The sequence below is a fragment of the Oncorhynchus nerka genome, linkage group LG3 (genome assembly GCF_034236695.1).
Source record: "Oncorhynchus nerka isolate Pitt River linkage group LG3, Oner_Uvic_2.0, whole genome shotgun sequence".
Taxonomy (NCBI): Eukaryota; Metazoa; Chordata; class Actinopteri; order Salmoniformes; family Salmonidae; genus Oncorhynchus; species Oncorhynchus nerka.
This window is the reverse complement of record NC_088398.1, coordinates 34,854,101-34,882,003: the sequence shown is the minus strand read 5'-3', so window position 1 is coordinate 34,882,003 and position 27,903 is coordinate 34,854,101. Positions and strand designations below refer to the sequence as shown.

The following is a 27,903-nucleotide window of genomic DNA, read 5'->3' as shown; positions in this document are numbered from 1 at the left end:
AGCCTGGAGGTACTGAGGTGCCGTTCCCCTCACAGCTCCGTAGGCAAGCACCATGGTCTTGTAGCGGATGCGAGCTTCAACTGGAAGCCAGTGGAGAGAGCGGAGGAGCGGGGTGACGTGAGAGAACTTGGGAAGGTTGAACACCAGACGGGCTGCGGCGTTCTGGATGAGTTGTAGGGGTTTAATGGCACAGGCAGGAGCCCAGCCAACAGCGAGTTGCAGTAATCCAGACGGGAGATGACAAGTGCCTGGATTAGGACCTGCGCCACTTCCTGTGTGAGGCAGGGTCGTACTCTGCGGATGTTGTAGAGCATGAACCTACAGGAACGGGCCACCGCCTTGATGTTAGTTGAGAACGACAGGGTGTTGTCCAGGATCACGCCAAGGTTCTTAGCGCTCTGGGAGGAGGACACAGTGGAGTTGTCAACCGTGATGGCGAGATCATGGAACGGGCAGTCCTTCCCGGGAGGAAGAGCAGCTCCGTCTTGCCGAGGTTCAGCTTGAGGTGGTGATCCGTCATCCACACTGATATGTCTGCCAGACATGCAGAGATGCGATTCGCCACCTGGTCATCAGAAGGGGAAAGGAGAAGATTAATTGTGTGTCGTCTGCATAGCAATGATAGGAGAGACCATGTGAGGTTATGACAGAGCCAAGTGACTTGGTGTATAGCGAGAATAGGAGAGGGCCTAGAACAGAGCCCTGGGGGACACCAGTGGTGAGAGCACGTGGTGAGGAGACGGATTCTCGCCACGCCACCTGGTAGGAGCGACCTGTCAGGTAGGACGCAATCCAAGCGTGGGCCGCACCGGAGATGCCCAACTCGGAGAGGGTGGAGAGGAGGATCTGATGGTTCACAGTATCGAAGGCAGCCAATAGGTCTAGAAGGATGAGAGCATAGGAGAGAGAGTTAGCTTTAGCAGTGTGGAGTGCCTCCGTGATACAGAGAAGAGCAGTCTCAGTTGAATGACTAGTCTTGAAACCTGACTGATTTGGATCAAGAAGGTCATTCTGAGAGAGATAGCGGGAGAGCTGGCCAAGGACGGCACGTTCAAGGGTTTTGGAGAGAAAAGAAAGAAGGGATACTGGTCTGTAGTTGTTGACATCGGAGGGATCGAGTGTAGGTTTTTTCAGAAGGGGTGCAACTCTCGCTCTCTTGAAGACGGAAGGGACGTAGCCAGCGGTCAGGGATGAGTTGATGAGCGAGGTGAGGTAAGGGAGAAGGTCTCCGGAAATGGTCTGGAGAAGAGAGGAGGGGATAGGGTCAAGCGGGCAGGTTGTTGGGCGGCCGGCCGTCACAAGACGCGAGATTTCATCTGGAGAGAGAGGGGAGAAAGAGGTCAGAGCACAGGGTAGGGCAGTGTGAGCAGAACCAGCGGTGTCGTTTGACTTAGCAAACGAGGATCGGATGTCGTCGACCTTCTTTTCAAAATGGTTGACGAAGTCATCTGCAGAGAGGGAGGAGGGGGAGGGGGAGGGGGATTCAGGAGGGAGGAGAAGGTGGCAAAGAGCTTCCTAGGGTTAGAGGCAGATGCTTGGAATTTAGAGTGGTAGAAAGTGGCTTTAGCAGCAGCGACAGAAGAGGAAAATGTAGAGAGGAGGGAGTGAAAGGATGCCAGGTCCGCAGGGAGGCGAGTTTTCCTCCATTTCCGCTCGGCTGCCCGGAGCCCTGTTCTGTGAGCTCGCAATGAGTCGTCGAGCCACGGAGCGGGAGGGGAGGACCGAGCCGGCCTGGAGGATAGGGGACATAGAGAGTCAAAGGATGCAGAAAGGGAGGAGAGGAGGGTTGAGGAGGCAGAATCAGGAGATAGGTTGGAGAAGGTTTGAGCAGAGGAAGAGATGATAGGATGGAAGAGGAGAGAGTAGCGGGGAGAGAGAGCGAAGGTTGGGACGGCGCGATACCATCCGAGTAGGGGCAGTGTGGGAAGTGTTGGATGAGAGCGAGAGGGAAAAGGATACAAGGTAGTGGTCGGAGACTTGGAGGGGAGTTGCAATGAGGTTAGTGGAAGAACAGCATCTAGTAAAGATGAGGTCGAGCGTATTGCCTGCCTTGTGAGTAGGGGGGAAGGTGAGAGGGAGAGGTCAAAAGAGGAGAGGAGTGGAAAGAAGGAGGCAGAGAGGAATGAGTCAAAGGTAGACGTGGGGAGGTTAAAGTCGCCCAGAACTGTGAGAGGTGAGCCGTCCTCAGGAAAGGAGCTTATCAAGGCATCAAGCTCATTGATGAACTCTCCGAGGGAACCTGGAGGGCGATAAATGATAAGGATGTTAAGCTTGAAAGGGCTGGTAACTGTGACAGCATGGAATTCAAAGGAGGCGATAGACAGATGGGTAAGGGGAGAAAGAGAGAATGACCACTTGGGAGAGATGAGGATCCCGGTGCCACCACCCCGCTGACCAGAAGCTCTCGGGGTGTGCGAGAACACGTGGGCGGACGAAGAGAGAGCAGTAGGAGTAGCAGTGTTATCTGTGGTGATCCATGTTTCCGTCAGTACCAAGAAGTCGAGGGACTGGAGGGAGGCTTGGCTGAGATGAACTCTGCCTTGTTGGCCACAGATCGGCAGTTCCAGAGGCTACCGGAGACCTGGAACTCCACGTGGGTCGTGCGCGCTGGGACCACCAGATTAGGGTGGCCGCGGCCACGCGGTGTGGAGCGTTTGTATGGTCTGTGCAGAGAGGAGAGAACAGGGATAGACAGACACATAGTTGACAGGCTACAGAAGAGGCTACGCTAATGCAAAGGAGATTGGAATGACAAGTGGACTACACGTCTCGAATGTTCAGAAAGTTGAGCTTACGTAGCAAGAATCTTATTGACTAAAATGATTAAAAATGATACAGTACTGCTGAAGTAGGCTAGCTGGCAGTGGCTGCGTTGTTGACTTTGTAGGCTAGCTGGCAGTGGCTGCGTTGTTGATTTGGGGGCTAGCTGGCTAGCTAGCAGTGTTGATTACGTTACGTTGCGTTAAAAGAACGACAATAGCTGGCTAGGTAACCTAGAAAATCGCTCTAGACTACACAATTATCTTTGATACAGAGACGGCTATGTAGCTAGCTATGTAGCTAGCTACGATCAAACAAATCAAACCGTTGTACTGTAATGAAATGAAATGAAACTGTGATACTACCTGTGGAGCGAGGCGGAATGCGACCGGGTTGTTGAGTTCTAATCGGTAGACGTTGGCTAGCTGTTGGCTAGCTAGCAGTGTCTCCTACGTTAAGGACGACAAATAGCTGGCTGCGTTGTTGATTCAGGGGCTAGCTGGCTAGCTAGCTAGCAGTGTTGATTACGTTACGTTGCGTTAAAAGAACGACAATAGCTGGCTAGGTAACCTAGAAAATCGCTCTAGACTACACAATTATCTACACAATTATCTTTGATACAGAGACGGCTATGTAGCTAGCTATGTAGACGGTGGGCGTTAGCTAGCTGGCTAGCTGCTGGGCAGATACGTTAGGACGACGAAATACGATAATTACGCAATTATCTTTGATACAAAGACGGCTATGTAGCTAGCTAAGAAGAAATTGCTAAGATTAGACAAATCAAACCGTTGTACTATAATGAAATGTAATGAAAAGTTATACTACCTGCAGACCGAAGTGCAGACCGAAGTGCGGATGCGACTGCTCGCTCCAACCCGGAAGTATTTGAATAAACACGAACACTACAAAAACAATAAACGTGGAAAACCAAAAACAGCCCTATCTGGTGCAAAACACAGAGACAGGAACAATCACCCACAAACACACAGTGAATCCCAGGCTACCTAAATATGGTTCCAAATCAGAGACAATGACTAACACCTGCCTCTGATTGAGAACCATATCAGGCCAGACATAGAAATAGACAAACAAGACATCCAACATAGAATGCCCACCCTGACCAACCAAAACATAGAAACATACAAAGCAAACTATGGTCAGGGTGTGACAGTCCCCCCCCCCCTCCCCCCAAGGTGCGGACTCCGACCGCAAAACCTGAACCTATTGGGGAGGGTCTGGGTTGGCATCTGTCCGCGGTGGCGGCTCTGGTGCTGGACGTGGCCCCCACTTCACCGTAGTCTTAGTCCCCCACCTTGTCTGCTTCCGTGGCCTCCTAGCCACGGCGACCCTACTTAATGACACTGGACTGAGGGGCAGCTCGGGACAGAGGGGCAGCTCGGTACAGAGGGGCAGCTGCTCGGGACAGAGGGGCAGCTGCTCGGGACAGAGGGACAGCTGCTCGGGACAGAGGGACAGCTGGTCGGGACAGAGGGGCTCTGGCGCCTCTGGGCTGAGGGGCTCTGGCGGCCCCTGGCTGACTGACGGCCCCTGGCTGACTGGCGGCACTGGCGGCCCCTGGCTGACTGGCGGCACTGGCGGCCCCTGGCTGACTGGCGGCACTGGCGGCCCCTGGCTGACTGGCGGCACTGGAGGCCCCTGGCTGACTGGAGGCACTGGAGGCCCCTGGCTGACTGGCGGCACTGGCGGCCCCTGGCTGACTGGCGGCACTGGCGGCCCCTTGCAGACTGGCGGCACTGGCGGCGCTGGGCAGACTGGCGGCACTGGCGGCGCTGGGCAGACGGGTGGCTCAGGCGGCGCTGGGCAGACGGGTGGCTCAGGCGGCGCTGGGCAGACGGGTGGCTCAGGCGGCGCTGGGCAGACGGGTGGCTCAGGCAGCGCTGGGCAGACGGAAGCTCAGACGGCGCTGGGCAGACGGGTGGCTCAGGCGGCGCTGGGCAGACGGGTAGCTCAGACGGCGCTGGGCAGACGGGAAGCTCCGGCAACGCTGGGCAGACGGGAGGCTCCGGCAACGCTGGAGAGGAAGGCTCTGACAGCGCTGGACTGAGTAGCTCTGGCGCCTCTGGACTGAGGGGCAGGAGCTCTGGTAGCGTCGAACAGGCGGGAGACTCCGGCTGTGCTGGAGAGGAGGAAGGCTCTGGCAGCGCTGGAGAGGCAGGAGACTCCGACAGCGCTGGAGAGGAGGAGCCGGCGAGACAGCCTGGTGCGGGGGGCTGCCACCGGAGGGCTGCTGCGTGGAGGTGGTGACGGATAGACCGGACCGTGCAGGCGCACTGGAGCTCTTGAGAACCGAGCCTGCCCAACCTTACCCGGTTGAATGGTCCCGGTCGCCCTGCCAGTGCGGCGAGGTGGAATAGCCCGCACTGGGCTATGCAGGCGAACCGGGGACACCGTGCGCAAGGCTGATGCCATGTAAGCCGGCCCAAGGAGACGCACTGGAGACCAGATGCGTAGAGCCGGCTTCATGGCACTTGGCTCGATGCCCACTCTAGCCCGGCCGATACGCGGAGCTGGAATGTACCGCACCGGGCTATGCACCCGCACCGGGGACACCGTGCGCTTCACAGCATAACACGGTGCCTGCCCGGTCTCTCCAGCCCCCCGGTAAGCACAGGAAGTTGGCGCAGGTCTCCTACCTGGCTTCACCACACTTCCTGTAAGTCCCCCCCAATACATTTTTGGGTCTGACTCTCGGGCTTCCATCCACGCCGCCGTGCTGCCTCCTCATACCAGCGCCTCTCCGCTTTCCCCGCCTCCAGTTCTTCTTTGGGGCGGCGATATTCTCCAGGCTGAGTCCAGGGTCCTTCTCCGTCCAATTCGTCCTCCAATGTCCATTCCTCTCGCAGCTCCTGCTGCCGTTTCTCCTGCTGCACCTTGGGGCGGCGACACTCCCCTGGCTTTGCCCAGGGTCTTCTCCCGTCGAGGATTTCTTCCCAAGTCCAGAAGTCCTTATTAAGCTGCTCCTGCTGCTGCCCGTTACCACGCCGCTTGGTCCTGTTGTGGTGGGTGATTCTGTATGTTCCTGTCTCTATGTTTTGCACCAGATAGGACTGTTTTAGGTTTTCGCACGTTTGTTGTTTTGTTAGTTTATTTGTGTACAGTTTCGTTATTAAAGTACAATGAATAACAACGACGCTGCATTTTGGTCCACTTCTACTTCACCTAAAGAAAGCCGTTACACTGTAATGCAACAAAATGTGGGGAAAAAATCAAGGGGTCTGAATACTTTCTGAAGGCACTGTATGCCTTGAATATGTGGACACCTATAAGTACCTAGGTGTCTGGCTAGACTGCAAACTCTCCTTCCAGACTCATATCAAACATCTCCAATCGAAAATCAAATCAAGAGTCGGCTTTGTATTCCGCAACAAAGCCTCCTTCACTCACGCTGCCAAGCTTACCCTAGTAAAACTGACTATCCTACCGATCCTCGATTTCGGCGATGTCATCTACAAAATTGCTTCCAACACTCTACTCAGCAAACTGGATGCAGTTCATCACAGTGCCATCCGTTTTGTCACTAAAGCACCTTATACTACCCACCACTGCGACTTGTATGCTCTAGTCGGCTGGCCCTCGCTACATATTCGTCGCCAGACCCACTGGCTCCAGGTCATCTACAAGGCCATGCTAGGTAAAGCTCCGCCTTATCTCAGTTCACTGGTCACGATGGCAACACCCATCCGTAGCACGCGCTCCAGCAGGTGTATCTCACTGATCATCCCTAAAGCCAACACCTCATTCGGCCGCCTTTCGTTCCAGTACTCTGCTGCCTGTGACTGGAACGAATTGCAAAAATCGCTGAAGTTGGAGACTTTTATCTCCCTCACCAACTTCAAACATTTGCCCAGGGTCTTCTCCCGTCGATCTGAGCAGCTAACCGATCGCTGCAGCTGTACATAGTCTATTGGTAAATAGCGCACCCATTTTCACCTACCTCATCCCCACAGTTTTTATTTATTTACTTTTCTGCTCTTTTGCACACCAATATCTCTACCTGTACATGATCATCTGATCATTTATCACTCCAGTGTTAATCTGCAATATTGTAATTATTCGCCTACCTCCTCATGCCTTTTGCACACATTGTATATAGACTCCCCTTTTTTTCTACTGTGTTATTGACTTGTTAATTGTTTACTCCATGTGTAACTCTGCGTTGTCTGTTCACACTGCTATGCTTTATCTTGGCCAGGTCGCAGTTGCAAATGAGAACTTGTTCTCAACTAGCCTACCTGGTTAAATAAAGGTGAAATAAAAAATAAAAAAATGTTTCTTAATTGTCTGTACAAAAATAATGATTTATACCTTGTAGGAGCATGGCTAGCCCAAATGCCCTTTGGTAACTGTATAGAATATAGAGAACATAATAACTAGAACACATGTAGGATTTGTATTTGAGGATGTCTAGTCTAGCAGATACAGTACTTTCATCAATCCATCAATCATAGATTCCTTTTTTAAGTCTTACATTCAATCAGGCCATATTTCATGAGCTCATCCCCTCATGTTCATCGGGCACCAAACGGAAGAACAGGCAGGGACTACGTGGACATGTAGGGATCAACTGGACATGTCCAGTAAGAAAGCCCTATTATAATTTCCCCTTGCAAATTGTTTTCCATAGAGTGCCCAAATTAAATCATTGGCCCTGGTGTCTACCTGTCACTCTATTACCTCCAATTGGAATTCTGGAAACCGCGGCTCCCTATTCCGCTGCTCGCTGTGGTCTGCTCCCTCTCCTCTTTCTTCTTCACAATATCAGAGTTGAAGCTCTTGCGACGGTTTTTCCACTTGGTGAGATCCTGCAGAGAAGAAACGTAAGTCAGAAACAACCTCAGAAACGTGCATCCTGGAAAAATTAATGTAACAGTTAAATTCCCTAACGGATGTTGAGGGTGGCTAATGTGATAGGTGTTAGCCGCATAGGAGGAGGAGGAGGGGGGAGAGAGAGAGAGAGAGAGAGAGAGAGAGAGAGAGAGAGAGAGAGAGAGAGAGAGAGAGACTTTCCTATTTGTGTCAGTTTAGCTCCTCCCACCTCATGTCCCATGTGTATTGGGGCCCGTGAATGACCTAAATCTATGCTAAGACACCATGCTATACTGCTGGACTATGTTACAACTGATAGACATATAACACAGTAACAGGTAAGAATGAGGCCTTAAACATACTCATATCTCGTGGAATAATTACATGAACTGAGTTGGACATGGTGAAACATTGTGAATATACCTAACTTTTGCTTCCTGCACCTCTTTTTTATTCTCTCTCTCTCTTTCTCTCTTTTTCTGCGCACTCTCTACCCTCTCTCTCTTTCTCTCTATACCTTTACAAAACAAGCTCTCCTTTCACCTGTACCCACAGGCACAAACTGGACCTGAATAGCTGTTCTCTTCAGATTTCCATTCTCGAACTAGACTGATCTATCATACAGTATGTTGTTACCTGTAGACAGCTGGGATGGCTTTGACTTGAGTGTACACATTTAGACAAGGACACAATAACCATGGCTTATATAGTGATATGGTCGATGGCTGTTTAATCAGTGATGACTAGATTGTGTAAAGCATGGGTTGGACAGGTTTTGCATTCTAATTTTAATGGCAAAGCCAGGGGAACATCAATTTTGTGATTCACAAACTAGTACAGTTTTCACCCTCACAGATAATTTCAGATCCTGGAGGATGTTATACAATAGTTAGTGGCACCCTTTTCCAGAACTCTGTAGTAAGACTCCATAAGACTTCTGAACAGGTAATCAAATGGCTACCCGGACTATTTGCATTGTGTGCCCTCCCCAACCCCTCTTTTACGCTGCTGCTACTCTCTGTTTATCATATACGCATAGGCACTTGAACTATACATTCATGTACATACTACCTCAATTGGGCCGACCAACCAGCGCCCCCTGCACATTGGCTAACCGGGCTATCTGCATTGTGTCCCGCCCACCCCCTGTACCTATCACTAATCAAGGTAAGACCCAGGTGCAGGCTTTGTGAAGTAACAATGTTTATTGTAACAACTAGAGCAGGCAAATGACAAGTCAAGGCAGGTTGGGGTCGATAAATCCAGTGTAGAGGCCAAAGTACAGGATGGCAGGCAAGCTCAGGTCAGGCAGAGTTCAGTAATCCAGAGGTGGAACAAAGGTACAGGACAGCAGGCAGGCTCAGGGACAGGCAGAGTGGTCAGGCGGGCAGGTACAGGGTCAAGAATAGGCAAGGGTCAAAAACCAGGCAGATGAGGAAAAAGAGAGACTTGGGAAAAAGGAGCAGAGACAACCACTGGTTGACTTGAACAAACAAGGTGAACTGGCACAGACAGACAGAAAACACAGGTACAAATACCCAGAGGATAAGTGGGGAAGATGGGTGACAACTGGAGGGGGTGGAAACAAGCACAAGGTGAAACAGATCAGGGCGTGACAGTACCGGTAACGAGTAAATATGCGGAGGTACATATTAGTTGAGGTATTTTGTACATGTAGTTAGGGGTAAAGTTAAACGCCAGTCAGCATCTCATCTTATCTCTCAGGTATATGACTCTTCCTGTAATCTTACAAGTGATTCCTCTAACATTAATTCAACGTTTGTGTCGTTGTATTCTAACCTCTACAAATCCGAACCCCCATGAGATAATACGGCTATGGACAACTTTTTAGATAACTTGGATATCCCATCCATTGACAGGGACATGAGTAAAGTTCTGGACAACCCTCTGCATCTAGATGAGATAACAAAGGGTCTGAAGTTAATGCAAAGTGGCAAGGCCCCAGACCCTGATGGCTTCCCAGTCGATTTTCTTAACTATCCCCATCACTATTAGATATGTTCACCGACTCGTTATCACAGGGCTCTTTCCCACCGACGCTAACTCAAGACTCCATCTCACTTATACTCAAAAAAGATAAAGATCTGTCAGAATGTGGTGGATATCGTCCCATTTCATTCCCCGCTCCTTTTTACACTTTTCGATAGAACCGCTTTCCTTGGCCTTAAAATTAGCATCATTATTCAATGGAATCCACCAAGCTGGTGAAGAACACAAAGTGTCACTGTATGCAGCTGATTTACTATTATATATCACTAACCATGTGAACTCTGTCAGGAAACATGCTGCATGTTTTAAACACAATTGGATCATTCTCAGGTAACAAATTGAACATTCAGAAAATGTTTTCCAATCAAGCAAATTCCCCCTGGAGTCCTGCCTTTCCATCTATTGCCCTCTGGTTTTTCCTATTTAGGTGTGAAAATAACTCAGGCTACCCTCCATAAAACTAACTTTGCGAGTCTAGTCACACGATTTAAAGCAGACTTACAATGCTGGGATAGTCTGCCTCTCTCCTTAGCTGGAAGAATCCAATCGGTTTGAATGTGACTCATTTCAGGAAACTAGGAGTATGACGCACATTAGTACTTCACAGGAGAGCCATTTGAACATCAACTCAAAAATAAATAATCTAAATGCGTTTCTTTTTGTGATCTTTCATGTGCTTTAATAACAAACGTGTATGCCATCTGTAAATACAAATGAAATTGTGAAATTACGAGCCTAGTTGATTCAGCCACAGAAAAATAACCTTCCCGCTAGCCATGATTGGCTGAGATAATGGATGGGCTGGACATGCCGAGAGATGAGTTTGGATTGGTCTGCCATGTAGCACGCTTCTGTCTATAATATGAGCTGGACAGTATGTGTATGTAATCCTTTCTAACGAGGCATTTTTGAAAGATATCACGTAGTAGAACTGAAAAGGTGTTGCTCTCCACTTTCTGGAGGACCTAGTTTGGAAATCAGTGGAATGCACGGTGGAATTAGAGTATGACAGCTAAGGAGATGAAGACAATTCTGCCGTTTGATTGCAAATATGCAGACGGCTATAAAAAGAGAACATGTTGTATAAAACACCTGTCTATCCGGATTACATCTTCAAACTAAGGCAACCATGGCATCCGTGACACACGGGGAAGCGTCCATCCATGTATACGGGTAAGATAGTCTAGCTAGCTAATATTATTCATATCTCAGAGACATTTGCATTGCTAGTTATAGTCTAATGTTACAGTAGCTAGCTAACATTGAACCTGGTTGGTTAGATACCTGCAGATTCATGCAGGGTAGTAACATTATAATTTTTTTTGTTTAGCTCGCTAGCTAGCTACATATCTAAACAAAAGACTCCACTATGCAAGAAACCATTTCAATAGAATGTTCTTGATGTTACTGTGACAACTGTCGATATACGTAGCTGGTAAATTCTCTCTGGCTATCTACTCCAATTTCCGAGCACTCGTCTGAGTGTGCCAGAGCGCTGAAAAACTGACAAATTTGTGAATGCTCAACACCCATGGAATGCAGCCGGTGTCAGTAAACGTTGGCAAAAAAGCATGATCAAATTGTTGCCAGCACCACAGTTTCAGTCACCAACACTCGAGATAACATAAAAACAGCCTAACCAGCTCTGCTAGGATGAGTCAAATGGTCAGAGTGCGCTGTTCCCTCATTTTTGTATGGAAGTAGCTAGCAAGTTGTAAGGTCAGAATGCTCAGATCAACCCTACTCCTTGGCCAGAGCGTGCGCTCTGAACGCTCCGAGACAGTCAGAGGTCACCAAGCACAACATAGCTTCAGCGTGTAAATTAGCTAGAAATATGTGTTGGCATCGAGTAATTGTCTCTGTTAGCCAGCCTGCCAGCTTAGTGGAGTCTGCCACTAGCACAGTCAATGTAGTCAGCTCAGCTATCCCCATTGGGGTGGCAGGTAGCCTAGCGGTTAGAGCATTGGGCCAGTAGCCAAAAGGTTGCTAGATCGAATCCCCAAGCTGACAAGGTAAAAATCTGTCGTTCTACCCCTGAACAAGGCAGTTAACCCACTGTTCCTAGGCTGTCATTGTAAATATAAATGTTCTGTTAACTGACTTGCCTAGTTAAATAAAGGTTAAACCAAAAAACTATTGAAACTGTGTATGTGCCTTGATTTAGGTTGGGCAAAACTAAACATGGTGGTTTAGCAATCTCACTGTAATTAAGACCTCTAGTCATTATTGAAAGAGATTGTGATATCTCACATCTCAAAATAGGGCTACTTAACATTAGATCCCTCACTTCCAAGGCAGTTATAGTCAAGTAACTGATCATAATATTGATGTGATTGGCCTGACTGAAACATGGATTAAGACCTGATGAATTTAATGTGTTAAATGAGGCCTCTCCTCCTGGTTACACTACTGAACATATCCCCCACGTATCCCACAAAGGTGGAGGTGATGCTAACATTTTCAATGGCAAAATTCTATTTACAAAAGAAATTACTGCGTTAGGTAGGAGCACACACTTGGCATTCTCTCAAGAAATGTGTGCGATGGACATTAGACTGGTGGAAATCTGTCCTTTGGTCTGATTAGTCCAAATTTGAGATTTTTGGTTCCAACCACTGTGTCTTTGTGAGATGCAGAGTAGGTGAACGGATGATCTCCGCATGTGTGGTTCCCACCGTGAAACAATGGAGGAGGAGGTGTGATAGCGTGGAGGTGCTTTGCTGGTGACACTGTCTGTGATTTATATAGAATTCAAGTAACACTTAACCAGCATGGCTACCACAGCATTCTGCAGTGATACGCCATCCGATCTGGTTTGGGCTTAGTGGGACTATCATTTGTTTTTCAACAGGACAATGACCCAACACACCTCCAGGCTGTGTAAGGGCTATTTTACCAAGAAGGAGAGTGATGGGGTGTTGCATCAGATGACCTGGCCTCCACAATCACCCAACCTCAACCCAATTGAGATGGTTTGGTATGAGTTGGACCGCAGAGTGAAGGAAAAGCAGCCATGTATGGGAACTCCTTCAAGACTGCTCGAAAAGCACTCCAGGTGAAGCTGGTTGAGAGAATGCCAAGAGTGTGCAAAGCTGTCATCAAGGAAAAGTGGGGCTACATTGAAGAATCTCAAATATAAAATATATTTTGATTTGTTTTAACACTTTTTTTTGGTTACTATAGTTGAAGTTGGAAGTTTGTATACACCTTAGCCAAGTACATTTAATCTCAGATTTTCTAAATTCCTGACATTTAATTCCAGTAAAAATTCCCTGTTTTAGGTTAGTCAGGATCACCACTTTATTTTAAGAATGTGAAATGTCAGAATAACAGTAGAGATATTTATTTATTTCAGCTTTTATTTCTTTCATCACATTCCCAGTGGGTCAGAAGTTTACATACAGTCAATTCGTATTTGGTAGTATTGCCTTTAAATTGTCAAATGTTTCAGGTAGCCTTCCAGAAGCTTCCCACCATAAGGTGGGTTAAACATTGGCCCATTCCTCCTGACAGAGCCGATGTAACTGAGTCAGGTTTGTAGGCCTCCTTGCTCGCACACACTTTTTCAGTTCTGCCCACACATTTTCCATAGCATGAGGTCAGGGCTTTGTGATGGCCTATCCAATACCTTGACTTCGTTGTCCTTAAAAGCCATTTTCCACAACTTTGGAATTATGCTTGGGGTCATTGTCCATTTGGAAGACCCATTTGCGACCAAGATGTCTTGTGATGTTGCTTCAACATATCCACATCGTTTTTCTACCTCAAGATGCCATCTATTGTGTGAATTGCACCAGTCCCTCCTGCAGCAAAGCACCCCCACAACATGATGCTGCCACCACCATGCTTCACGGTTGGGATGGTGTTCTACGGCTTGCAAGCCTCCCCGTTTTTCCTCCTAATGTAACGATGGTCATTATGGCCAAACAGTTCTATTTTGGTTTCATCAGACGAGAGGACATTTCTCCAAAAATGTACGATCTTTGTCCCCATGTGCAGTTACAAACCGTAGTCTGGCTTTTTTATGGCGGTTTTGGAGCAGTGGCTTGTTGAGCGGCCTTTCAGGTTATGTTGATATAGGACTCGTTTTACTGTGGATATAGATACTTTTGTACCTGTTTCCTCCAGAATCTTCACAAGGTCCTTTGCTGTTGTTCTGGGATTGATTAGCACTTTTCGCACCAAACTCTAGGAGACAGAACGCGTCTCCTTCCTGAGCGGTATGACGGCTGAGTGGTCCCATGGTGTTTATACTATTGTTTGTACAGATGAATGTGGTACCTTCAGGCATTTGGAAATTGCTCGAAAGGACGAACCAGACTTGTGGAGGTCTACAATTATTTTTCTGAGGTCTTGGCTGATTTCTTTTGATTTTCCCATGATGTCAAGCAAAGGTGCACTGAGTAAAGGTGAACTGAGTAAAACTGAGTAAAATATCCACAGGTCCACCTCCAATTTACTCAAATTATGTCAATTAGCATATCAGAAGCTTCTAAAGCCATGACATAATTTTTGGGAATTTTCCAAGCTGTTTAAAGGCACAGTCAACTTAGTGTATGTAAACTTCTGACCCACTGGAATTGTGATACAGTGAATTATAAGTGAAATAATCTGTCTGTAAACAATTGTTGAAAAAATTACTTCTCCCATGCACAAAGTAGATGTCCTAACCGACTTGCCAAAACTATAGTTTCACAAGAAATTTGTGGAGTGGTTGAAAACACGTTTTAATGACTCCAACATAAGTGTATGTAAACTGCCTACTTCAACTGTACATGGTTCCATGTGTTATTTCATAGTTGTGATGTCTTCACTATTAATCCAACAATGTAAAAAATAGTAGAAATAAAGAAAACCCCTTGAATGAGTAGGTGTGTCCAAACTTTTGACTGGTACTGTATATGTGTGTATGTATGTCTGTATTATGTACTCCTACATCGCTGTCGTCGGTTGCAAAAGACCACCCTCGGCTTCGGGAGACGAACTAAACTCTCCTTCTAATGTCCTGCAACAAGCTAAATTACTCTGAATTCATTATTTTAGGAGATTTGAACTGCGACATGCTTACATCTGTATCGGACTCTTTTAAAGAACTGTGTGACTCTCTGAATCTCACTCAATTAATTAATGCGCCTACAAGACCGAAACCCAGAGCACCTAACAAATCAACTCTTTTGGACATTTTTCTAACGAATACCCCTCACAAATACACATCGACTGGGATATTTTGTAATGATGTCAGTGATCACTGTGCAATTGCTTGTGTTAGCAATACAAAAATGACCAAAGCCAAACCCCCATTATATTTTTTAAATACATTTTAGACAGTTTGATGAGCAAGCATTCTTACATGATCTGTACCATAATATTGACAGAGTAAGTCTGATTCCAATGTTGACACTGCCTGGGAATATGTTTATATGTTTATATGAAATTTGTGTCCATAAGCATGCCATGTGAAGAAATTTAGAATCAGTGGAAGGGACAATCCCTGGTTTTCAGATAACTTGGCAGAATTATTAGAAAGAGAAATATATCTTGGCCTCAAGCTAGACATACAAATGGGCCTCCTTCAGAGTGCTAAGAAACAAATGTACAGGTTTGATCAGGAAGTCCAAGTCAGATTACGATTTCAATGCAGTCATAGAGAACCTAAACAACCCTACCAGGTTCAGGAAGCTAATCAAATCAGTGTCAGGTTCTAATGTATCATCTGGCCTTCCTGACCATTTAATGATGGATTCTAATGAAGTGAAAGATAAAGCTCATATTGTAGGGGAATTTAACAAGCACTTCATATCTGTTCAGTTTTTAATAATGGTGGGGCCCAGGCCTATAGTCCCTCATGTGAACCATTTTAACTTTGAGCCTGTTTCTTATACTGAGATCTATAAAGCACTAAAGGCAATGGACACTAAAAAGTCTGCAGGTACAGACAACCGGGACCCCTACAGTGGTTCCTCCTTTAAAAGTTGCGTCACACTGAGGCACACCATTTAATTCTCAGCCATTTCTTCTGTTACTGCAAGTTATTGCTAGTTTGACCACCAGAGGGCATCTTTGAGAAGCATTTGATAGTATTCCATATTGGCATTACCAGAGAATGTAAAACATTTTTTGTAATAACATAGTATATGGGATTGAGTTTAAGAAATTTGGCTTGATTAATTTGATTAATATTATGGTGTTTCCATTCAGAGAAAAATTAGTCAGTTTGTAAATTCAGACCGTTTCACTGTCGGAGCGCAGTAGGGTTGATTTGAGCGTTCTTGCCTTAGAATGGCAGTCAAGCACCCAAGCTGACGTTGGCTAGCTACTTCTAGACCTCTAGCTCCTTGTACCAAATGGTAGTTTGGACCTCACTTTATACGTGCAAAAGATTTCAATATGTTCATTGACAAAGCCCTTTCGGATAAACTCCCTCTTTACCTCTGTAGTCTGGTCTCCTTCACCACCAGCAGTTACCATACCCGGTCTGCTAGGTGGTTGCTACTTAAAGTCCCCGGGACATTCAGAGTATTAGGCAAGACTGCCTTCTCTTCTTGCGCACCAGAGGCATGGAATAGTCTGCAATCCATGCTTGATCTAGATATGTTAGTGCCACTGAATGAATTTACAATATTGATGGGAGACTCTGTTACAGAGGAGTGTATAAATGCTTTTTTTAGGCTGGATCATGTTGTGTTGTATTGTATATTTTAATTACAGTGGGGCAAAAAAGTATTTAGTCAGTCACCAATTGTGCATGTTCTCCCACTTAAAAAGATGAGAGAGGCCTGTAATTTTCATCATAGGCACACTTCAACTATGACAGACAAAATGAGAAAAAAAATTCCTGAAAATCACATTGTAGGATTTTTAATGAATTTATTTGCAAATTATGGTGGAAAACAAGTATTTAAATATTTAAAATAGTTGGATCTCCCCCTTTTAAAAGTGGTAGGACACATGCTGATTTCCAGATCTTTGGAATTTCATTACATTCCAGGGTTAGATTTACATTTACATTTACATTTAAGTCATTTAGCAGACGCTCTTATCCAGAGCGACTTACAAATTGGTGCTTTCACCTTATGACATCCAGTGGAACAGCCACTTTACAATAGTGCATCTAGGTCTTTTAAGGGGGGGGGAGGGGGGGAGAAGGATTACTTTATCCTATCCTAGGTATTCCTTGTAAGTGGTTCAGCTATGAAATCAGCTGCCAGATTTAAAAAGCAGGGATCCAAAAGATAAGGACCTGCAGGCTTTCTCTGATCTAAAGATTTCAGGGCTTTATGTAACACCTGCACTGAGAATGTCAAAAAGCTAAAAGTTTGACCAGCTCTCACTGGTTCATCCACACAGGGTTGTACAGAGACAGAGGACACTGAGGACACCGAGGACATGCATGATTACGAGTTTCTCATACGACTGGCCTATCTGGGAGATGTTTCTTCTTGCCTGAATGATCTGAATCTAGGATTACAGGGACTCTCCGCAACTATATTCAATGTGCGGGACAAAATTGAGGCTATGATTAAGAAGTTGGAGGTCTTCTCTGTGTGCATGAATCTTGACGCTACCCATCCCGTTAGCGGGATAATTGTCATCAACAACTGCTGAATTGCAGAGCGCCACAGTCAAATAATATTACAAAAAAATATTCATATTCATGAAATCAATCAAAACACAGTTTAGCCTTTTGTTAATCCACCTGTCATCTCAGATTTTGAAAATATGCTTTACAGCGAAAGCAATCCAAGCGTTTGTGTAAGTTTATCGATAGCATAGCATAACATTATGTACACTAAGCATTAAGTAGCTAGGTCACGAAAATCAGAAAAGCAATCAAAAAAGTAGTTTACCTTTGATGATTTTCGGATGTTTTCACTCACGAGACTCCCAGTTACACAACAATTTTTTTTCTTTGTTCCATAAAGATTATTTTTATACCCAAAATACCGACGTTTGTTTGTCGTTCAGAAATCCACAGGAAAGAGCGGTCACGACAACGCAGATGTATATTCCAAATAATATCCATAATGTCCACAGAAACATGTCAAACGTTTTTTTTATTATCAATCCTCAAGTTGTTTTTAAAATATATATTTGATAATATATCAACCGAGTGTGTAGCTTTTTCAATAACAGCGGGAGAAACAATGGCCGCTTTAATCAGTTGCACAAAACTCACTCTGAGAGCCCCCACCTATCCACTTACGCAATGTGATCCTTCACGCTCATTTTTCAAAATAAAAGCCTGAAACTATGTCTAAAGACTGTTGACACCTTAGGGAAGTCATAGAAAAAGGTATATCCCTTTAAATGGAGGATAGGCATGCATAGGAACACAGAGGTTTCAAAATAAGAGGCACTTCCTGATTGGATTTTCCTCAGGCGTTCGCCTGCAATATCAGTTCTGTTATACTCACAGACATTATTTTTTACAGTTTTGGAAACTTTAGAGTGTTTTCTATCCTAATCGGACAATTATATGCATATTCTGGGGCTGAAAAATAGTCCGTTTCAAATGGGTACGCTTTTTAGCCAAAAATGAAAATACTCCCCCCTACATGCAAAAGGTTAATCCACCTGTCGTGTCAGATTTTGAAAATATGCTTTGCAGCGAAAGCAATCCAAGCGTTTGTGTAAGTTTATCGATCACTAGGCAAAACATTATGAACACCTAGCATCAAAGTAGCTTGGTCACGAAAATCAGAAAAGCAATCAAATTAATCGCTTACCTTTGATGATCTTCAGATGTTTTTACTCACGAGACTCCCAGTTACACAATAAATGTTCCTTTTGTTCCATAAAGATTATTTTTATATCCAAAATACCTCCGTTTGTTTGGCGCATTATGTTCAGAGATCTACAGGCTCAAGCGGGCACGACAATGCAGACGAAAATTCCAAATAGTATCTGTAATGTCCTCAGAAACATGTCAAAATGTTTTTTTATAATCAATCCTCGGGTTGTTTTTAAAATATATAATTGATAATATATCAACCGGCACTGTCTCTTTTTCAGTAGGAGACGGAGAGACGATGGCTGCCCAAGCTCTGTTGCGCAAGCAAAACTCATGCGAACACCTGACGCGATGTTATCTTTCTTGCTCATTTTTCAAAATAAAAGCCTGAAACTATGTGTAAAGACTGTTGACACCTTGAGGAAGCGATAGGAAAAGGAGTCTGGTTGATATCCCTTTAAATGGAGTGAAGGCAGGCTATGGAACATGGAGCTTTCAAAATAGAAGCCACTTCCTGGTTTGATTTTCCTCAGGTTTTCGCCTGCAATATCAGTTCTGTTATACTCACAGACAACATTTTGACAGGTTTAGAAACTTTATAGTGTTTTCTATCCTAATCTGTCAATTATAGTATATGCATATTCTAGCATATGGGCCTGAGAAATAGGCCGTTTACTTTGGGAACGTTATTTTTCCAAACATAAAAATAGTGCCCCCTAGCTGAAAGAGGTTAACAAGGACAACACACAGGTCTTTCCATTATTATATAATTTTTTTGTGTGCAAATGAACTCAAGCTTACTGGACAATGTCAAATGTCATATAACGAAGCACCTGAGTGAGTTGGGTGCGCAATTACACAGGTACTTTCCCGAAATGGATTACACAAACAACTGGATTCGTTATCCCTTTCTTGCCCTGCCTCCAGTCCACTTACGGATATCTGAACAAGAGAGCCTCATCGAAACTGTGAACGTTTAATTTAATCAGAAGAGTATCCTGCCTTGGAAAATCGAGCTGTTAAGACACTGATGCCCTTTGCAACCACGTACCTATGTGAGACTGAAATCTCGGCCCTCACTAGCATGAAAACTAAATACAGGCACAGACTATGTTTGGAATTTAAAAAAATAAATGTATCATATAGTGTGTATGTGGCAGACTTACAAAGATGGCAAAAAACAACATTTGAGAGTGCGCTGACCCTGGTGCTAGAGGGTTACGCAGCTGGAGGTTGAATGTTTGAAGGTGTACGGGACTATAAAAAGTTTTGGAACCACAAAAGGATGTATGTGTTCAATTTGTAATTCTTTATATTTGCAATAAAAATATACATATATACTTTTTTAAATCAATCTCTCATGTCAAGAGGGTTCAAGTCAAGTGTAATAACAGTCTTTTGGGTTGAATGTGTGCGACCCCTGGTAAGTTGGGGACCGCTAGTGTTGAACGGCTATGTGGGGCATGCAGGGTTTATTGCCACCAAACCAAACCTAACCAAAGGACTGACACAGGGGGAGAATACCAGGGGTATATTCATTAGTGAAGACCGTGGAAAAATGTTTTGCAATGCAAACTACAGTTTCTATTGGACAAATTCAGGTAGGTCCTTACTAGTTTCGTCCTGTTTGCTTCCATTTGGTTCTTAGTGAATACACCCTAATCCACCTGATCCAATAACAAACACTCATTTTCGTTTAGCGTTTCTAAATATTTTATCACACTGAACACAGCCCACGTGTGTGGTCGTCACCAGTTCATATACTCACATCCTGCCACTGGTCTTCGTTCTCCTTGACCTGCTCTCTGATCTTCTGTAGCTCCTCGTAGCGCACCTGCTTCAGGGCATCCTGGTCCACCGCAAGGTCTGTCATTGATTTGCTCCTACACACCACCAGAGAAGAGGAAGACGGCTTAAAGACGGGGTTGAGATCATTGTCAACTCAGTTACAGGCATTGGACCATCAGTTAGGAGCATAAACCTACAATACACAACACGGTATTAACAAGACGGTCATAAAGTAGGCTACAGATGTATGTATCAAAAGACACTCCAAATCCACTATAATCACAGACATGCCAATCATAAATGCACTCAAAATGTGGAGCAAAAGTGCTTGTTAAAGTAAATCTCAATTAAATAAACTGAAACATACGTTTACACATACGTTTATTGTAAGAACACAGATAACAAAAACAAGATTCAACATTCATTGAAGATGAAACAATAATTTTTATCTACATTACACCATTAAGACTAAAAGGTAGTACAAACAAAACATGTTCCCCATTTTTCAAATTTCTTAGTTAGTTATTAGTAAGCAAACAAAATAAGCAACAGTTGAGTCACGCTAAACACAAGCTTGATGAGGTTTTAGCCTAATGGGTTAGACAATCCATGCAGTATATCTCAGCCACCCCATTCTGCAAAATACACTTGTTTACTCAAAGCTTTCAAAGTTGTCTATGGCCAAAAACATTCACTGCATTTGACTTACCTGTAAACTTCTGAATCATACTGCTATCAATGTCTCTCTATCTTGTCTGTCTGTTACACAAAACCAACCATCATGGTAGCCTACAACCTGTGCTTCAAACATTTTCTAACTCTCAGCTGTACATAACATACAGTATGTTTGGTTGGATGACCCAGCATATTGGTATCGTGTGTACAATCCCCTCACTCCACTTTGTTGCCTTATCAAATGCGGTGTCCCACCCCCCTTGGTTTGGCCCTGCGGCGCCATTCAATCCTCAACAATGTGTCAGTGTTATCGTATAGCAGTCAGTCAGCGAGTGAGGGAACTAGTAAATGAGCAGCAACACAAAGGCAAAAGGAGGAAGGAGGCAGGAAGTGCTCTGTGATTGCATTGTGGGGGGAGGCCGTGGAGAGAACCAGACCATGCCACATTCCTGGGAACCAACATAATCAACTCACCCATCGCTAGCAACGTCATACTTTTGGAGCAGTCTAGGAGAACCAGAAAAGAGAACCACACAGACAAAAAAGTCACAGTTGGGCCTACTTCCTACTCTGGGAATAAGTATAGGTGAAGTGATCCCTAACCAGTGTCTGGAGTTTTTCTCTCCCTCTAATGGTTAAATTCAGGATTGGGAATCTAATCCTAGACCTGTGGTAAGGGATTGCTACCTCCAGCCTCTGTCTTCAAGATTCATATAGTAGGGGAAAAAGGAAGGGGAAAAGGTAAAGTGCATGGATGGACACATAATGGTTCGTTGCAATGCATAGTCAAGTGCCACTTCACTTCAGCTTCCTTCTCCTGGGGTTTCACTGTCCTTTTTATTGAAGGTGGGTGTGTATCACAGCTAGAGTAACACCTTCCTTTCATCTCTTCGAGACCACAGCTTAGGGGGATGTCACTGAAAACAGGAGTTTTCCATGTGTGAGGGAAATACATCCAGATACTTCAGACCCATTTTTGAATGGCCTGTCTTGTGAGTGTGTCACACAGAGAAATAGAAAGAGTGTGAGTGTGATTGTGAATTTGTGAGAGGGAAAGTGTGTATGCTTCATATGTACACTCACCTCCATATGTATTTGGACAGTGAAGCTACCTTTTTTAAATGTAGTCCCCTCATTTGAAGAAATCACAAGTATTTGCACTTATAGTGTATTAAAGCAGTCAAAAGTGTAGTGTTTGGTCCCATATTCCTTGCACACAATGACTACATCAAGCTTGTGACTCTTGTTTTGGTTGTGTTTTGGATTAAGTAATGCCTAATAGGTATTGCGTGCAAGGAATACTTTAAGTACTTTAAATTAATACACTAAGTGAACTTAGTCCAAATACTTCATCACATGGGGGGGGGGGGGGGGTAGTTACATGAAGTGCTTTCATTTGTAATTGGTATGAAAATACCCTCAAATAAAAGGTGACATTCTGTACTGTCACCTAACATGAAAGACATGATCTCAAATCCAAAATGCTGGAGTATAGAGCCAAGTAAAAAAATGTATCTTCACTGTCCAAATACATATGGAGGGGAGTGATGTCAGAGTGTGTGTGTGTAAACTGTGTATGTGTTTTCACGTTGCCAAGAGTGGCAGGTAACAGCTTTCATCCCCTCACACGACGATGGGGAATCTCAGTCTAGGTTTTCATGTCTGTCTTCGTTATTAAAAAACGTATGCTCTATGATCATCATCTACCTCTGCTGTGCAGACTTGAGTTGAAATACTATTAGAAATGTCTCAAATACTTTGAGAGTTTACTTCAGCCTGACTGCCAGTGCCTGGAGTGCCATGTGAGTGGGGTTTGCACTTTTGAGAATTCTTTATTGAATCCATTGCGCCAGGCAAGCTCAATTGACCACAGCTAAAGTATTTTAAATGATTTCAAATAGTATTTCGAACCCAGGTTTGGTGCAGTGTCTAGGGGTAAGTATGGGGTTCATCTCAGAAACCCCAAACTAAAATATTGTATAATTGCGTAAGATGCTTGATTAGGTTCAGGAGGGAGATAATATTCTGTATTTTATGAGAAAAGATACTAACAAAACTAGCGAAGTCTCCACCCCCCTAAACGGAAACTCTCAGCCAAAGCATGGGCCAAATGTTCCTTGTTAGTCGTCTCATCCCTGTCTGTTCGACGGATAAGAGCGTCTGCTAAATGACTTAAATGTAAATGTAAATGTTACCATCCTATGTTATGTGCGTCTGTCCATGAGAGTGAGTGTGGGGTCAATAGCTTGAGTTATATATAGATCTTACTCATGTTCAAATCCCTTTTCATACCACTGCGCTCATACTGCTCCCCCAAGTCAGTGTGAAGTCCTCTGATGTTGAGAGACACTGTGTTATTCCAAGGCAAATAGAGGTGCTAGGGTGATATCATGCTTCGCCATTCGTGAACCACCTCCGATTAATTCCATGACAAGTTTTCAGTCTGTTTTTGTCTATTTTTATTAAGCATGGGACAAAGTATTTTTAAATTCACAGGCAAAGGCAATCCATGAGCAAAAAAAAAAACAAAAACAAAAAAACAAAACAAATGTATAACAGAATGGGGTCTTGTTGTGTTAATTCTGATGGAGGTATACATTTTTGGTCAATGCATTGACGACAGTACTCATGTGGTGGTGTCTAGAATTAGCACTTAAAAAAAGGTTAGCAGCAGTTATACAAGTTGTACAGAAAGGTAATTTACTTAGAGTGTTGCGTTTTAGAGCTTCAGAATCGTATAGCTTGTATGGTTTCAGAAAATACCACAACCTGCGTAACAAAAGTAATTTGTTTGACCTAATCAATCAAACCACTTTCTCAAAAGCTGAGGTAACATAACCGTGGGTTATTTTTCTACATTTCCACCACTGGGTTTATGTGTTAAAATACATTTACTGTAAAGTTGTCTTTTATCAATTTGTTGCAGTTAGTGTGAAAGGCACATGTTTGTTTTTGGTAGAGAAGTGCTTAATATAGTTAATTGAAATTTCCTTCTATGTGGTCCTTCTATAAGCACCACTCCGTATCAATGCATGTCCACATGCGATTTAGGGCACTTCAATAACAGACAGAAAAGGGTTTATTAGAAGTAAACAGCACCGGTGTGTGTGTGGGGGCGGGAGGTGTGGGGGTTAAAGAAGAAAACAACAATACACAACCTGGAGATTTGAGTCTCTGTCTCAAATGGCACCCTATTCCCTATATAGTGCACTACTTTTAACTAGAGCCTTATACGGTAGACCTATGTGGCTCCAGGTCAGTCAAAGTAGTACAGCGCCCCTGGAGCAAATTAGAGTTAAGTACTTTGCTCAGGTGCACATTGACCGATTATTCACCTTGTATTTGAACCAGCAACGGTTACTGGCCCAACGCTCTAACCGCTAAGATACCTGTCGCCCATAGCAGTGCACTATATAGGGTTTGGGGTGCCATATGAGATTTGCTCTGAGAGCAACAGGCACTGTAGCGAAGTTGTTGTTTTCAGCAGCCATTTTAGTTCCTAACTCTTCAGAAAGGCTAACCTCTCAATCATCATCCTCTTCTTGTACCTCAGCCGACTCGCCTCCCTAATCGCCACCATCTTCTGCAGGTCACCCTCGCTACAGGAAGTGGGCAGCGACGGACCCATCTGATTGGCCGACATACCTAGATATGACCGCTGACCTTGGACACGCACTGCCCCCACCCCCACCCCGAGCACCACCCCAAACTTCCTCAGCAACATGTCGTCCGTTTTAGGGTGCCCATCACAATCTCCTCTTTCCTGGTTCTCCCTGCCCTCAGCTTCAACCTCCTGGGTCAAAGGTGAGGGGGCGCAGAGCAGCCGCGCCTGGAGCTTGGCAGGCAGTGCCCAGGGCTCAGGGATGGTCATCGGGTTGTAGCTGTCGGCCGCACCCAACAGTGGTCTCTGCCGCCGACCATCCTGGGGCTGGTTGACCTTCCGAAAGATGAAGTCGTCCCTCTCGATGTCGGGGATGACGGTCTTGTGATCCTTGCCTGGTGTCTGCGGCTGGGTGGCGATGTTGAGCTGGGGGTTTGAGGCGTAGAGGTGGCCGGACAAGTGGTTTACGCACACCCGGGGTTTCAGCACAGCCAGCGCCGAGTTGGAGTGGAAGGCCTGGGAGCGTCGGGCGAACATGTCGTCATTCTCCAGGTCAGGGAAGATGCTTGCCAGGGACTCATCCAACTGTTCTGGTGGATCCAGGGGGTTGTCACGCCCCAGAAGGGGACGCTTCTCGCATTTGACCAGCCGGGGGCCGGAGGTGGGGTCGATCATAGGGAATACCACCGGGAAGCGCTCAAAGTATGGGATGTTGGTGGCTTGCTTTTTGGGGGGCTGGTAGAGGGCAGTGTGTTGTGGCTGAGTGTTGTAAGGACTGGAGGAGGAGGGGGGGTGGAAGAGAGAGGAGAAGGAGAGACAGGACAGAGGGTTGATGAGTTGCATGCAAGTAGAATAGGAGGAAAGCAGAAAGAGCTAGGAAAAGGAGGTTTAAAAAATAGAAGGCTATTTGATTCAAAACTGGGCTGCATCAAACTGAGGACCTTGTATTCTGAAGCAGCTTATTCAAATCGTAAGTGCTTGGCAAACACAGTACAGTATCTTAACATATGTACTGATGCAAATTGGACTAAAGAACAAGATAGCAAAGTGATTATAGCTCAGTATAACTGGTATAACTCTCAAAACTGCTCTTCAAGGCATGTTAGGGCACAGTTACTAGCTAAACTTTTTAGCACAGTATCGCTGTTAGTACATGAGGGAGGGCAGCCAATCAGAACTCCTGCCCTTTTAAGGCAATGCGTTAGACCAGTGCTCCTGTGATTTCACAGTCAATCGAGCAGCTGTATCGACCTTTGACCAGCAGGGAGGCTGGTGTGGGCGGAGCCTTCAGGTGCATGGGGGTGAGAGGAGGGGGAGGGGCCGGAAGGGGCTGAGGAGAGCCAGCGACTGACATCGCAGTCAGAGTCGTCAGAGGATGAGCCGCCAGACTTCTTTCGGCTATGGCCCCAGAGAGGAGTGGGTGCAGAAAAGAGAGAGAGACAGACCGAGAGAGGGGGGGGGGGAGAAGGATTGATGAGGGAAAGTGAGGGAAAATAGAGTGGGGAAAAGGAGTGTAAGGCAAAGTGAGAAGAAAAGAGAGAAACGGAGAAGCAGAAGTCAGACAGGTGGAATCAATACAGTGAAGTCGTGTAAAAGTAGAGTAGAATAGTTCCCCACAGCAGTGCGGACCCAACTTATCAATCAAATGAAAGCTTTATGAATGATGTTAGAATCACATGCATTAAACAGACTATAGGGAATCACTGGAAAATGTTGTGATAGAAAGAGATAGAAACAGGAAACTGTGATAGAAAGATAATGAAAATAGTTCGTGATAGAGTGATAAAGTATTGTTAGCAATAAGAATGGGATGTGCCATTAGAAATAGTGAATGTAAGAAAGAGTAAGGAAATGATGTGTGTGGTTTGTAAATGTTGGCATTGTATGTACTAATGTTTTATATAGTATTTGAAATGTACAGTATGAACATGTGAATGGAATGCAAGTGCTTTAAATGATGACGTTAAATCTGTGTTATGGAGTATGATGCTGTAAGTGTTTGTGCATGTGCGGTCTTTAACATTGGCCCTCTTTGCATCGTCCCCCCCTCACCCTGTGTCAGTATGTCCACAGACCTGAAGCCCTGGATCTTCTTGTACCAGGGTCTCCTCTGGGACCCCAGTTTGATCTTTTGCACGTGGGTGTCCTCCTCAGGCGTCCAGAACTTGGGCAGAAACCTGTCATATGACACGTCGACAGTTGACTTGGGCAACGCACCCACTTTGCGAGCGTACAGGTCGTCCTGAATAGGGTCAGCATACCCAACATCATCTTCCTCGTCTTCAGAATCGTCATACATCTGTCGGAGAAGGCTGTCAGTGGGGAGAGGACGGTGGTGGTCCACCCTGACTGAGCCCATCTGAGGCTGGGGGGAGCACATCGGCGTCATTGGCCCACTGCTGCTACTCGAGAGAGAGAGAAAGAGAGACCAGCCAATCGTATGAGGGGAAAGGGTTTACCAGGAAGGTACAAGCAATCAAAAGGCAGAGCAAGGAGCGTATGGTGTTGGAACATCCTTGGGTAAACGGCACACAATCTCCAATGAGAGCACACAAGGATAGAGGTAAAGGGCAAGGCAGAACCAAAACGAAAAACACATGATCAATGAAATCAAGTAAAATTAAATGAAATCAAGTAAATTAAATCGAGTCAATGTGAAATTGGATATTTCGGATGGCAAGTCACTGCAAATCCAACTGCAAGAGGAACGAGCAAATACAACAAAAGAAAACAATAAAAGAAAACAATCAAACACACAAACAAAACAAACGTATTCAATCTATCAGTTAGAAGAGCCGGCAAGTTAAGACCACGGTGGCCTGCTACACTCATGGTTCTAGAAAACCATGCAAACTGAAGCATTCTCTCATTCTTTCTTTCTCCCACACTCGTTCATCCGGCAGGCATAACAGAAGAAGCACTCTCTCTTTCTCTCTCGCTCTGGTCAGATCCCACAGCATCAGGCTTTCTGACCTGAGGCAGGTCACCGTCTGCCGCGGTGGGGCGTTTGGGTTTGTGGTCATTGTGACCGTTGGCCAGGTCCCTCCTTTCGCCACTGAAACCACTCCTCCCCCTCCTCCTAATCCCACAGCATTCCCGGCCTCCACAGGGCTGATTGGTAGTGCGAAGTTGGTAGGCAGGGCAGGGGAGGGACTGTGGAAGCGCCGGCTGGCCAGGTCGTCCAGAACGAGGTCGGGGTCCGGCCGCTCGGGGTCAGAATCATCGCCACTGCCACTCTCGTACTCGTACGCCCACTGCAGTTGGGCGGCAGGCAGGGAATCCTGGGATATGCATCTGTTGTTGGAGGATTCGGACCTGGTCTCACAGAGGTCAGTGTTCCGAGGTTAGTCGCAACATATGATGGTACAGTGCACACACACAACCATAAACATGGGACAACCATACACAACCATGGGAGAACCAACCAGCAGAATGACAGAAAGACAGTGGAGATGATAGGAGAGGAGTGTGTAAAGACAAGGGCAAGTATCAGGGTATGGCATACAGT

At 45.4% G+C, this 27,903-nt stretch overlaps 2 protein-coding genes across 10 annotated transcripts in view; both read right to left on the bottom strand.

Annotated features, from left to right (window-relative positions):
• LOC115107102 (LIM domain only protein 7-like) overlaps nt 1-27,903 on the bottom strand; it is a 118,750-nt gene that overhangs the window by 30,238 nt on the left and 60,609 nt on the right. For 8 of the 9 annotated variants that reach the window (XM_029630508.2, XM_029630519.2, XM_029630561.2 and 5 more), the window contains 3 exons: nt 21,269-21,301; nt 20,100-20,214; nt 7,459-7,586 (listed from right to left, as the gene is read on the bottom strand). In XM_029630508.2, the coding sequence (XP_029486368.2) occupies nt 7,459-7,586; nt 20,100-20,214; nt 21,269-21,301 (276 nt within the window). The remainder of the gene's footprint in view (nt 1-7,458; nt 7,587-20,099; nt 20,215-21,268; nt 21,302-27,903) is intronic. The other variant, XM_029630536.2, reaches the window with a different exon arrangement.
• Nucleotides 23,237-25,951, bottom strand: LOC115107151 (LIM domain only protein 7-like). The gene is made up of 2 exons (XM_029630587.2): nt 25,647-25,951; nt 23,237-25,170 (listed from the first exon to the last, which is right to left on the bottom strand). The coding sequence occupies exon 2, from the start codon at nt 25,068-25,070 to the stop codon at nt 24,294-24,296; it is 777 nt and encodes a 258-aa protein (XP_029486447.2). The 5' UTR covers nt 25,071-25,170; nt 25,647-25,951; the 3' UTR covers nt 23,237-24,293.